General features: G+C 51.4%; 1 protein-coding gene across 1 annotated transcript; it reads right to left on the bottom strand.

Annotated features, from left to right (window-relative positions):
• Positions 1-7,385: 7,385 nt before the first annotated feature.
• Positions 7,386-8,168, bottom strand: LOC119101739 (uncharacterized). The gene has a single exon (XM_037225155.1). The coding sequence runs from the start codon at positions 8,166-8,168 to the stop codon at positions 7,386-7,388; it is 783 nt and encodes a 260-aa protein (XP_037081050.1).
• Between the last annotated feature and the right edge of the window lie 5,224 nt (positions 8,169-13,392).

Genomic DNA, 13,392 nt, shown 5'->3' on the forward strand with positions numbered 1-13,392 from the left:
ACGTACCCAAGGCACAGCATGGAGAGCCCCGGAATGACTGAACGTGCCCGAGCGGGTTAACAGATGGGGGCCCCCGACAAGAGCGCAGGTCCCTCCATTCAAACAAGAAATACTCACGACACAATGCGGAGGACCCCTGAACGATCAAGTGTGCCGGAGCAGGTTAACATAAAGGGCCCCGTCAAGAGCATAGAGGCCTCCATTCAAGTGGGAAGCACCCAAGACTCAATGTAAATGGCCCCTGAACGATTAAGCGTGCCCGAGCTGGTTGACAGATGCGGTCCGGTCAAAAGCGTAGGGCCCTCAAAAGCCAATAGGAAGTACCCAAGACTGAGTGTGATGGGCCCCTCGAACGATCAAGTGTGCCCGAGCAGCTTAATAGCTGGGGCCCCTGATAAGGGCGTATGGCCCTACAAAGAAATTGGAAGTATCCAAAACCCAATGTGTAGGGACCCGAAAGATCGAGCGTGCCCAAGGTGAGGTAAACAGATGACGCAGTTCCCCCCGAAAAAAAAACACGAGGCCCTCCATTGACATAAAAAGTGACGAAGATCCAATGTGGAGGACCCCCCAAACATTCGAGTGTGACCGGGCAGGTCAACAGATGGAGCCCGACAAGAGCGTAGAGCCCTCCGCATGTGGCAGGGATCTGAAAAGGTCCCAGACCAATGTAGAGGGCCCATGAGCATATTGCGAATGTGCCGGTAGGTTAACCGAAACCAACGTGAAGGACCCCTGAGCGACCTAGATTATCCCGGCAGTTCAACATATGAGGCCCTGGATGTAGCGTGTGGACCCTACCGGACAAATGGGCAGAATCCGTGGGAAGCTCCTGACAAAAGCGTCCCGGCCTGTCGGCAGAAAAGGCCCCAACAACAGCGTGGTACCCTCAAGGCAAATGTAACAAACTCAGGGGCAACATGAAAGGCTGCTCACCCATTGGATTTACGTTGCAAGTGCACATATATGGCACCCAGGAACAGCGTAGGACTTCTGAATAGCTGAATAGCGCAATGAGCCTTGAAATTTCTGTCACCACCTTTCCAATCAGAGAAAAATCATTTTTGCATGGTCATGAGCCTTTCACTTTCGCTTGCCTACTCGGCCGGCTATGGGTCCTTTCGAGGTCATAGGGGGAGGGGGGGGGGGGCAATAGCCCAATGGCCTCTCTCTGGATCAGGTCATGGTGACCTGAAAGCTTATGTGCTGAGAACAGTCTTGATCAGCCGTCTCATCTGAAACAAGTATTTGTCTTTTCTTGTACAGCGTGCAGCAAAGCAAGAGGCCCGGGGATCTGGGACCACTTCTCAGTCCCAGATTTTTCGTTTTTCACCATAGTGAGTTCCAGACAGAAAGCTATAAATCACCGTTATACGTATTTATCGGGTTCCGGGCCGATACCTTGAAAAAATTCTGTCTACGTCTAGGCTTTCTTGGACATGACAAAGGCATACGGATTAATGCATTTGGACATATTGCGTAAACGAATTAAAGCAAATTAATCAACTGTGTATAAGAAATTGCGCACCTACGTATACATTGTGTGATACGAAACACACACACACCACACACACACACACACACACACACCACACACACACACACACACACCACACACACACACACACACACACACACACACACACACACACACACACACACACACACACACACACACACACCACACACACACACACACCACACACACACACACACACACATATATATATATATATATATATATATATATATATATATATATATATATATATATATATATACATGCATGCTCTTAATTTATGGCCCATCCCTAATATGACTACCACGGATCCCTATTATTGATAACCGCATTTAAAACAGCCAGGTTTATGAATAAAAGCTGTTTATAGTTTTTGATCACGTCATTAAACGTTTAGGGTGATGTGGCCTGGTTATTGCGGTCGTCAAGACGGTTTCATGGGAGTGCAGGACAATACCGGATCTCTCGCTGAGTATGCGCTGCCGCAGCCCCAAGTGTTCCGAGTCCGAGGCACCAGTAGCACGTCTTGAGGTCGCTGACCTTGTGTTCCGCGTCTGAGGCACGAGTGGCACGTCTTGAGGCCGCTGATCCTGCCCCAATCATGTGCACTGCCCGTTGCCCTTGCTCGTCGTTTGTGACCTTCTACACCTTTGTTAAGTTACGCTTCATCCTGCAGTTATGCGCTAAGCTCAGTTCCATCACAGAGTGTGGAGTCAGGAGTCCCGAACCGATTCGTCCGAGCCACCGTGTTCCATCTAAAGAAAAAGTTGGTTCCTTGATTACAAAATGCCGCTTATAGCTGAACTACGTTTTGTGTGGCCTTCCCAGACTGAAGACAGTGCGAATATAGCTGAACTACGTTTTGTTTGGCCTCCCCAGACTGAAACGCGGTACGAAATGTGAGGCAAGGCCGCAAGTTTCGACCAGCGGTTTCAGAATCTCCTCGGTAAAATGGCACCGAAAAACGGCAAAGGAGATAGAGAGTATGGGGTATCACCCCTCCCCCCCCCCCCCCCCCCCCGTCAGGTTCGAGAGCAGTTTTCACCGCGACACTACTGAAGATAATTCCGGAGTCTGATGATCTGCAAAACTATTTTGGGCTTAAACCTTATGACCATAACCATGAGCAGCGACATGCAGAGACCGTAGTTTAGTAACAAAACTAGCAGTTGGTCGAGTGAATATGTATGGTACATAGCTGAACAATTGCTTAAAGCTCTGGGGTAGACTAACATAGATAGCGCATTGATACGCCAGTCAGGAGCCTGGTTAGCGTTTGTAGGGGTCTGCTAGCCTGTTCACAGTGCGTAGGTGCTATCAATTTGGTTAGAACTCGCTCGTAAAAATTAGCTCCTCATCGCAAATAACGGAGCTCCCTCACGTCGCAGGTCTTGGAAGACCCTCACACCGCAAGTCTTGGAAGACCCTCTCGTCGCAAGTTCTGGCTGCGCCCCTGGATGACCCCGTCATGATGCAATCTCGATGGAGCCAGCTTGGCCTTTTGTTTCATAGTATTTTATCATGTTAAGGAGTCATGGATATCCACGGGTATAACCACGGGGGAGGGTAGGATATGGAAGGGATATTCTTTCAGGTTTCCCAAATGGGATCTCGTCTCTTCGCTCCCTCGTCCTTTCGCTCCTAAGTATACGCTGGTGCAGACGTCTGAGACTTGGGGACATTCAGAATTCGGAATGTCATACTAGGAGCTTTAGGAAGGGGACAACCTGATAAGAAGATGATATTCTGAATGTTAAATTGCAAGTGACGCGCGTTGTATAAACAGGGAAATCCTTTTTTGAGGGGTCAAAATCGCATTTTAGGAAAGTGGGCTTTTTCCAACTTTCCAAACACGTGAGTTATCCGGCAACGTTAGTGACCTCTCTGTCTCTGGTTGCGCTTTAAGGTGGGGGTCGGATAGTCCTGTTCAGTATAGCACTGACGACCGCTTTTTCCCTCGAGCCGGTTGTTCTGAGTCCTCTTCAGCTCAGTTCTCGTGCTCGTTGTCGTCTTTGTCAACGTTGCCTTGCTATCTCTTTCGTCCAGGTCGGTCGAATTTAGATAATCTAACCTCGTGTCCAGACGAAGTGAGCCAGGTTCAGACATTGGTTGCGGCATTTGGGGCACGAGTCACCACGACTCTGGCATGGGCCAGATCAACATTGTCACACCTGTTACCACCCACACCCTGGTCGGGTCGACGGGATCGGTGGCCAGGTCCGACACTGTCGCTTCGTTGGTCAGAGGGTCAGCAGCTTTTTTCCAGGATTCAAACTGACATGACCCAGTCCCGAGTGCAGAATCAGGTTATTAATTTTCAGCCAACGCGTCCATCAACCCCTGCATTTGAGCAAATGAATAGATAGAAAGAACCCCTGAATTTTAGGAAAAATAGATCTGCCGGAAGGCGCGTCTCCAGCAGCTGATGGCTTGACCTTGAGTCCGCACACCGCACACAACACAGGCAGGGTTCGTGGATACGCGCGAGGTCTGAGGCCGGCAGACTGTGCACAACCTCCGGTGCCTCCAAATAGCCATCAGCCTGGCACGTGACCCCCTTGACGTGTTCCGAAGATGTTTCTCCGGCATGTCGTGCACCGCGGTCCAAACTTTCGTTATCCTCTGGGCATCCACTGACTTGTCTTGACAAAAAAGTGTCCCTAGCAGTTCTGGTTTCTGAAAAGCTACCACATTTTAGGAGCACTGCACGGCGATCCGCTGCTGGCGCTGGCAGCGGGCGGCAACCGACGGTTCGGCGGACCGCACGCGACGCACATTCACCGGTACATTCCCAGATCCCTGCAGCATACGTTATGTGTAGAAACACGCCTGTTTAAATGCCCTGTCGTATGAGGCATAATCTCGTGCATCATGACATGTTAAGTTTAAAAGGTTTTCAGGAAAACTTGACCCTTAACGTGGTCTATCAGCAACATGCGAGTTATTGCGCATCGCGAGATGTAGCTGGGGCCCATCCACTGTTTTTTTCCGCGAGGCTCTATCTTGCTTAGTTTGTAAAGGCTGGGGGGGGGGGTCACATCGCCCCCACCCCCCTATCAATCCAAGTTATGAGAGACGGCGAATCAGGGCGGAGGTCAAGCACTCCGCAGCCCGGCGCCAGCGTTTTCCATGTCTGCGTCGGACACGCGGTCTCTCCTGTGCCAGACATGCTGTCTCTACTGTGCCGACCACGCGGTGTCCTCTGTGCCAGACATATTGTCTATTGTGCCGAACACGCGGCAACTCCAGTGCGGAAGGTGTGCCCATTCCTGTGCTGGACGCCTGCTCCTGTGTCAGACACGCGGCCTCTCCCGTGCCGGACACGCAGTTTCTCCTGTGCCGGAAACACGGCCGTCCTAGCATTACACGGCTGTTCCGTTGTCGGACATGTGGTCTTTCATGTGCCGGTGCGCGCCGGTCTAGTGCTGGACATGTGGCCTTCCTGTGTCCCACGGCAGCTCCGTCCTCGGACAAGCGGTCCTTGTGTGCCGGACACTCGGCCGCTCCTGTGCGGACATCCAACAGTCCCAGTGATGGAAACAACGACGCTCCAGTGATCCTCTTGCCGCCGCTGCAGTGAGGTACCGTGACGCACGCTCTGTCTTTTTTACTGTAAATAGTACAGAGCCTTGCAAATCATAAATGCAGGTAATAGATGACCCAAGAATACCCAGGGGCGGTTATTGATCCGCTTAAGATGCTAAAAACTCCTCAGCAATGAAATTTAGTCTTGCAAAATTACAGGATGCTGCAAGGTTGATTTCCTGTCCAGCGATACAACGTAGAGCCCTGGAACCGCTTCCACTATTCGGAGGAGGCCAAGAGCACCCAAACCACGATTTGAAAAAGATGTAGCTTCGCACAAACCGAAGATGGTCATAAGCTCACCCCGCTGCAACGCTACAATAACACATTTGAGATTGCATGTGAAATAACCCATGCTCTTGGACAAGTACTACACTACAAATTACCTCGTCTATGGATCTCCCCTGTATTCGCCAAGGGCGTGCGGTCTGCTGCCAATGCTCCAGTCGACTGCGCTGGTTTGAAGCGGAGTCTTAACAGACCACCTTCTTTTGCTGTGACGCCCCGTTGAACCTGGCGGGGGACGCGTATCTCACATCGGACGCCCCGTGCACACCCACTTCTTGCTAAAATCCTTATTAGCTGCCCCAACGTGACTGATTACCGGCGCGTGGGCTGAATATTGGTGGTCTCGGGCCCCATCTGCCGGGGGCGTAAATATGATATGCTGGACTCCGATATGTTTTAAAAGTGCATGACATGATGGTGCTTTAGTTATTTGAAAGCTGCTTTTTCTTGTTTCACAGCATAATTGGTATAAGTGCTGGGCAAACTTTCATCCTTCGCTTCGATAGGCTCTTGAGATACTTGATGAAACATGTTCACATCGAGATATTGCAGTAAATTGGGTCTCAAGTAGCGCAATATGGCTTTGACCGGTTAGAGTCAACTCGTCAAAGGCAGCGCATATGTAATCGAGGTGTAAAATGATGCGCTCCTGCTGAAAGGTTCTGGTTACGGGACAGGCATTCAAGTCACGTGGTACGTAATTTGCGAGACCTGTTCAGGATTTTACCAAAGTCGGCACCGCGGACTCCGACTTTCTTCAAGGCCCTGCCCTGACAGGTCGAAAAGGCACGGCTGTGGGGCCTCTGGGATTTGGTTCAAATGATCTGTGACAAAAGCCTTCATGTCTAACTTAATACGATATATGGCATACATATATATATATATATATATATATATATATATATTTATATTGAGAGAGAGAGGGAGAGAGAGAGAGAGAGAGAGAGAGAGAGAGAGATATATATATCTATATATATATCTATTATTATATATATATCTATATATATATATATGTATATCTATATCGGCTTTCTATTATAGATCAATTTGTATGGTTAAAAGCTTCGCAAAGCATTCAGTAACCAAAAAGCAGTACCGTAATTTCATCCGATCTGAGTGCCAAACGGTTCGGGACGTGTTTGTTCCGCCTTGACCTTTCATTCAAGCACAGACGAATAACTTAAAGTCTGCCGCAGTAGCTGTCAGCAAAAAAGTCGTCACTAACTTCACATACATAGGTACCCAGTCCTCGGAAATATGTACAAACAAGTCTGCTCAATACGACTATATGCCAGACATAAACCCCCACGTGATATGTACTCGCCATTCATTGCAGTCAAAACTCGTCGCATGAGATCCGATGCAACACAAATAATAATAACCACGAATATGCGCAGCATGATAAATGCATCACACGTGCATCAACAGTGTCCCATTCGTATGTTAAAAGACGTACTATATCCGTTGGGGCAGCGACCCCCTGTTGTCAGACCAGCCGCGATTTCATGACATCTCATAGCTTGTTTGACACCACAAAGCATCGAATTTCTGTGATTTTCCGTCATTTTGGCTGCACGGACACACAGGCCGTAAAAAAACACACCGTCACGATGTTGAAGGCGCACACTTGCAGTGCACACTGTCGGTGACACCTCAAGCCCTTCTGGAAAAGCACGGGCGCGCATTATGTCGCGCGCCAGCTCGTGGTAGCCGCGTCTCACGTCGTACGAGAACACAAAGTTCAGCACGGGGTTGGCCGCGAACACGAACAGCTCAAGGTTGTTGCTGAGTGCGCGCCACACCTGGTAGCAGTTGTAGCCCTCCTTGTAGAGATGCGACGCCTGGCCCCAGACGAACACCACCGACGAGAGCACGCTGGTCAGGATACTCAGCGCCGAGATCGCCGGCAGCATCAGCGTCGTGCGCCGCCGCTGGACGCTGGCGCGCCGGCGCGCCGCCGGCGACGAGCCAGCCGACTCCGGCGCCGCCGAGATCACCGCCAGGGGCCCAGCTCCGTGCTGGCGGGGGCGCAGCAGAGGCACCACGCGCCCCGAGCCGGTGGCGTCGGGTCGGACGACAGCGGCACCAGCGAACGGCGATTACGTTGAGCCAGCAGGCCGCGCGCCACCAGCACGTTGTTGAAGACGATGATGGCGGACGGTAGCAGGCGCACGCTCGCCTGCAGCAGCCACTGGTATGCGAGCCAGCCCTTGGTGGCAGTGAACTCCTCCTCGCGCAGCACGTACGTCCCTAGCGTGCTGTCCAGCTGTACCTCGTACTGGAACACCATCGGCACGTACAGGGCCAGCGCCACCACCAGCGAGCCGGCTATGCGCACGAACGCCAGGTCTGCCGTCTCTGTGGCGTGGTAAGCCGCCGGGCGCATCATCGCCTCGCGCCGGTTGGCCGACAGCCAGAGCGTGATGAACACGCTCGCCGACACGAACATGTTCGTCAGTGGCTTGTTAAGGTGCGCTGCGTAGAAGGCGAGCGACAGCGACGCGCCACAACGGTCGAAGCGCGTCTCCTGTGTCAGCAGGTACACGAACAGCGTGGAGAAGAGGAGCCCCAGCAGGTCGGACACCGACAGCCAGTGCAGGTACGTGTAGACGGTGAGCGCGCGCAGCGGCGGCCGGCGCAGCACGGTCAGGTTGGCGATGTTCGCCGCCAGACCGAGCGCGCAGATGGCGGGCGCGCACCAGACGTACGCCGCCTGCGTCAACCGCGCCATCCGCTCGTCGGGCTCGTCACACGAGCTCGTCGGAGGCCCGGCCATCGCACGGTGCGGGTTCGGGATCAGGAGGTCCCCCTGAGTCGGTTCGGCTCGGGCCCAGGAGGCCCGACTGTGGTAGGCGGTTCGGCGGATTGCGCTCCGTTTGCGTCTTGTACGGGTCTCCACTGCACCTTGTGCCGCTGCTCTCGGTCGCGCTCCTTTCACGCAACGCTCACACGGACCACGCCCTGTCAGTACCTGCTGCTGTTCACGCTTCTCTCCTGCTCAGGCACCCTGTCTCCTCCCAGCGCGCCTCTGTCTCCTCAAGGCGCGTTCCCTCCTCCGCGTGGTGAGACGCGCCCCCGGCTCCTCCGCCAACCGCGGAGAGCAAAGCCACCAGCGGCCGCGCGGCGCGGAGACCTGCCCTAACCTGCGGCCGGACCGGCCCGCTCTTGGCGACTGACACGCACAGCCAGGTGTGTCCGACGCTCGCTTATTGTGTTGGTCGGTCGGCGTGTCAACAGATCGCCGGCCTCAATTAGGCAGGTGAGCCTCGGCGCGCGCGGGGCGGCGCCGGCAGGTGGGCTGCCCCAGCCCGGCCCGGATTGGACGCCGTCACGCGGGAGGGAGTGATCACCGCCGTGGGCAGAGGATGGGCAGAGGGCAGAGGGTCCCCTATCCTGGTCCCCGTGGAGCATCAGGAAAATTGCGTCGCGTTCGAGTGGGTACTGTCACCGGATGGCCTTATTGGCGTCCCCGTGTGCTAACATCCACAGCCGGTCTGTTAATTTGCCGCTTGTCTGGTGAACACGCTGTTGACTAAAGAGCTAAAAGCTGTACATTGCATTGCTAATTAAACTGAGGGGACTCTGCAGGAAGCTTGTCATGCATTCGTGGCCAACATGTTGTAATGGGCCTAGTGGCTGAGAAGTTAGCACCTTCGGCTCTCCAGTGGGAGGCCCGAGTTTGGATCGCGGTGGAGCCATTGCCCCAAACCCCACAAAGTTAATTATCTATGCTTTCGCTGGCGCTCCATAAATGGGTATCCGATGACACGTGTCGCCTTCCTTTTTACAATAAAGTTAGCTGACCGTAAATATCCCAGTACAGTAAATGGCCAGAGATCACGACTTTGTTGTCGCTTTCGTCCGTCATTGAAGAGACACCCACCGCCTGACGCTATATGGTGTCGATTGCCTCTAGCTTTGGCAGAAAGAGCGGGCGACGCGGGGACATAGCGCCCAGGTGTTCGGGTTTTCGTGCGACTGTCTGGCGTTAGCAAATGGGAGGAAAAATTGGCTTAAACGCATATTTTGCAGAAAGCTATTTTAAACTGATCCACACCCAGTATCATAATTTCGCCAGGCGTTTAAATTCATGCGGCACCTGGAGGTAGACTGGCGTTCTGCCAGGGAGTTTTAACATGACAAGGCAGTGCAGAGGATGCTTATCGGCGTTTACTGGTTTGTGATTCAGGAATCATGAAACGGGCTTGAGAAGCTTGTGAAGTTCGGGTTTGAAGACTGGTGCCACGAGTATGAATCTCGATTTATGAAGATTCCAATATTTCTGTTTCATTTTTTCTTCCCTCAAATTTCAATTCACTTTATTATCAGTAACCATATATTCAATATTGATCATGTCTTCATCTCTTTGTTGCCATTCCGGAATTTCTGTAATACAACTTAGGCGGTATTTGGGGATCATTATCAGGCATATTAAATTCTAAATTCTTTGGGGGAGGGGGCATGCCCCACAATGTTGAGCTGGGCGCCCCTGTTGGGCTGAACTCCCCCCCCCCAATATTTGGCTGGGCCACCGCTATATTTTCTCGGCCTTCAAAATGTGCAACCTCTTTTCTGAAACCATATCACCTCTTGGAAGTAAAGATAATTTGATATTTCTTACGAATTCGCAAGTTGGCATTAAAGAAATGTACTTATATAAAACGATGCCCAATAACTCACGTAAAATGAAGCCCACAAAAAGTTGCATGTTGTAAGCCTCACCTCACAGTGAATGCTTGTACGCAATTCGGCCCTATGACGCCTACCTCACAGTGAATGTTTGTACGTCATTGGGCCTTATAACGCCTACCTCACAGTGAATGTTTGTACGCCATTTAGCCTCATGACGCTTACCTCACAGTAAATGTTTGTATGCCATTGGGCCTTATTACGCCTCTGAGATGTATCCATGGCCTCATCTCTGGACTGTATTGCAACGCCTGCCTCTTATCTCGGCAGAAACGGTGGGTATCGCGGGAGGTCAAACTGTGAATGGCTAAACGTAAAAAAATAACCTGTACACCCTGCCTTGCTCGCAATAGCACCCGACTGACACGACATGCCATCACACAAGGATTAGAATGTTGGTGGTGGTAGCAGAAAGCGGCGAAGCTATTAAAATCTGTAGACCTTTAACGCACTATTCTTTCTTGAAGTAAAACATACGGCCAGCTCCCCAGAATATGAGTAACACATTTTGAGCCGTTACCATGGAAACATTCCAAACTTGCACTGCTTGTTTTGAGTGTCTTAAAGGAGCACACAAATGTCTTATCTTCTAATTGAGGAATGTGGCAAGAACGATGCATAAATAATATTAGTTCTGGATATTCAAAGGATATCAGGTGTACTGCGCCTCCGGCACGTAAAATCGCCTTGCATTGGAACTATCACATCGTTATAGTATAAGATAGCAGAAAGTTACAACGAAATGTATCTTAAAATGCACAGTGTACACCATATGGACGTATTTCGTGCACAATTGCCGACGTATTTTCATATTGTTTTAGCATGTACCACACCACACCACAGCCTCCTGGCGCGATGGTCTAACCTCGGTTGCTCGTGATGTTGTAACTGCTAATTCCAATCTGAGATTCTACCTCGAAATGGCGTTGATGAGTTGTCTTGGTCAAGAAATGAAGAGCGCTTTCGTCCCAGCCCGGGGTACCTAGTAACTGCTATTCTGGCGTCGATATGGGGACCGGAGGGCCCTGGTCGATCCGGAGGCCTTCAGAGGGATACACCGTGCACCGGCTCCATCCCTGATGCGGCAGGCCCTCTGGTCTGGGCATCTGACACAGGATCGACGCAGGGACACGTGACTGACGCAGAAGGATCCCTTACCGGCACAGAGAGTCCCATGCATTATTCGCGCCGAGGTACCAATTTGGCTTATCGACCCCTGCCTCTGGTTGAAACGGAGCTCAGGGCCCCTCATTGGGTTCTGCAACCTCTGACTGGCACAAGCCACAGCTTCGTTGTGAGTGTAGATCATTGTATCATCATTTTTCATGTCTCCTGTCATTAGCAAAAGGGTATTGACCAACGCAAGAAGCCTTTTGACATTCTAGGTCTCGCTTCTATCCCTGTCCAGCACATGTATCCATGACCGACTTTGGGCTATTTCCGACGCGGTTCGCCTTTTTCGGCGCTGTGAGCCCCTGATCGGCACAGGGGCCGGACCATTGCACAATCTTTTGGATAAACATTTGCGTTCCCGGCCCTGCCCCGAGTTTGGAAAGAGGCCGCAGGGCCAAGACCGGCGCGAGACGGAGTATGACCCACTGGCTGAGGTCCCCACATTCCCTGGCCCGCCCTACGGATCCTTCGATTGGATCCTTGTTCGTTGTTCCCTCGGGCCCAAAGGGCTGCTCGGGGCCTCATGACTTAAAGACCTAAGGCAGGCCAAGTGTCTCTGTTCCACCGTAGTGATGCCCTTGGTTCATCGTAAAAATGAAAAGGGGTCAATATTTGTGCGCTCTAGAGTTTGCCATCACATAAAATTTTAGGGCTTGGAGGCCCTCGTCGTGCCCCCTAGAACTGAGTGCCTCTTCAAAATACATGTCGTGATGCCCGAAATGAAGGCATCAGGCATCTCTTCGACGAGAGGCTAAGGACTAAGGACGAGGACTAAGGATTTCGTCAAGGTAAAGGCACAGAAATTGTGCAGCCCCTGATTTTAATGCCCTTTCAAGATGAAGATGTCGGAGTCCTTGAAATGACCGTTTGGATTTGGTGCCTGCTAAAAATAAATGTTATGATGCCCCCAAAATAAAATTGTTGGTGCCTGGTCGCCAAATGGGCTGATCCGTAATTTCGTCAATGGAGCGCCGCAGTTACTGCAATTTTCCCCGAAATTTGTTGTCTATTACAAATAATTTTTTTGGAACAATTTGAGGTGCCCCCTGAAAATGGGTGTCTCTTGAAACTGAAGGTAATGGCTCCTCAAAATGAGAAATGTTGGTGCCACTTTGCCCAACGTCGAAGAACGGACCGATCAGGAATCTTGTCGCGGTGAAACGCACGAAGCACCCCGAAAATAGAGATCATAGTGCGTTCAAATAAATGTTTTGGTGCACCTTGCCTAGGGAACTGTTCCAGGATTTAATTTCGGATGAAAAGCACAACATTGTTGTGTCTCTTGAGAATGAATGTCTGCGGCCCTTCGCGGTACCCTCTGGAGTTGGCGCCTGTTGAAAATAAAGACTATGGTGCTGGAAAGGATGTTTTAGTGTTCCTTGCCAAAGGGCCGATCGAAGATTTTGCCAAACGAAACAAGGCACATACAAAGAAGTGCTCCTAGTGCTTGATGCCCCCAGAAAGTGAAAATTCGGGACTCTTCCGGTGTCCCTGGAATTTTGTGCCTCTTAGAAATAAGGTCTATATGGTTGAAAACCAAGGTTTGTTGTGGCCCAGGGGGGTGGCTCATGAGTGGCCCAGTGCGTGGTTGGCATCGCCCCATGTCTTCTCCATCCACCCTCAGGATACACCCCTGTCCGCATTGTTAGATTTCAAGCAGGATGAGAGTCCACGTGTGCCGCCTTGTATTCTTTTCCGAGGGCCCTGCCCCCTCCCCCCCCCCCCAAAATGTTGAGTTGGGCCTCCTCCTATTGTTGGCTTGGCCCCCCAATGTTTTTTTTTTGCTGGAGTGCCACAAGAACGCAGGCAAAAATGGCCATAGCATGATGACCTTCTTTTTGGATCTTACTGCGTAGCGGTGTCTCGTATTACTCTTGTAACAAAGAGTATGGCTGCTCTCACCACCAGTTACAAATCGTAACAGCTCAAGGGATAAGCGATGCAATAAGCTTCACATAGCTAGCGCTATAAAACACACATTGGTTTGTGAGGTTAAAGTGGAAAGCTCTGGAATATGGGGATGGCCTAAGTCCTTCATGGCTAACCCCATCCCCGTCCCCCACAACCAAAATGCGTGTCGCTTCCCACGACCGCCATAGAAGAGGCGCCATCGGCGCCCTAAGGTGGCCTCTGAAGGG

Source organism: Pollicipes pollicipes, unplaced genomic scaffold (assembly GCF_011947565.3).
Source record: "Pollicipes pollicipes isolate AB1234 unplaced genomic scaffold, Ppol_2.1 Scaffold_4881;HRSCAF=5763_pilon_pilon_pilon, whole genome shotgun sequence".
Lineage (NCBI taxonomy): Eukaryota > Metazoa > Arthropoda > Thecostraca > Pollicipedomorpha > Pollicipedidae > Pollicipes > Pollicipes pollicipes.

What these genes read in the sequence shown, in the direction of transcription:
- LOC119101739 (XM_037225155.1), bottom strand. Translation starts at nt 8,168, where the DNA reads ATGGCCGGGCCTCCGACGAGCTCGTGTGACGAGCCCGACGAGCGGATG.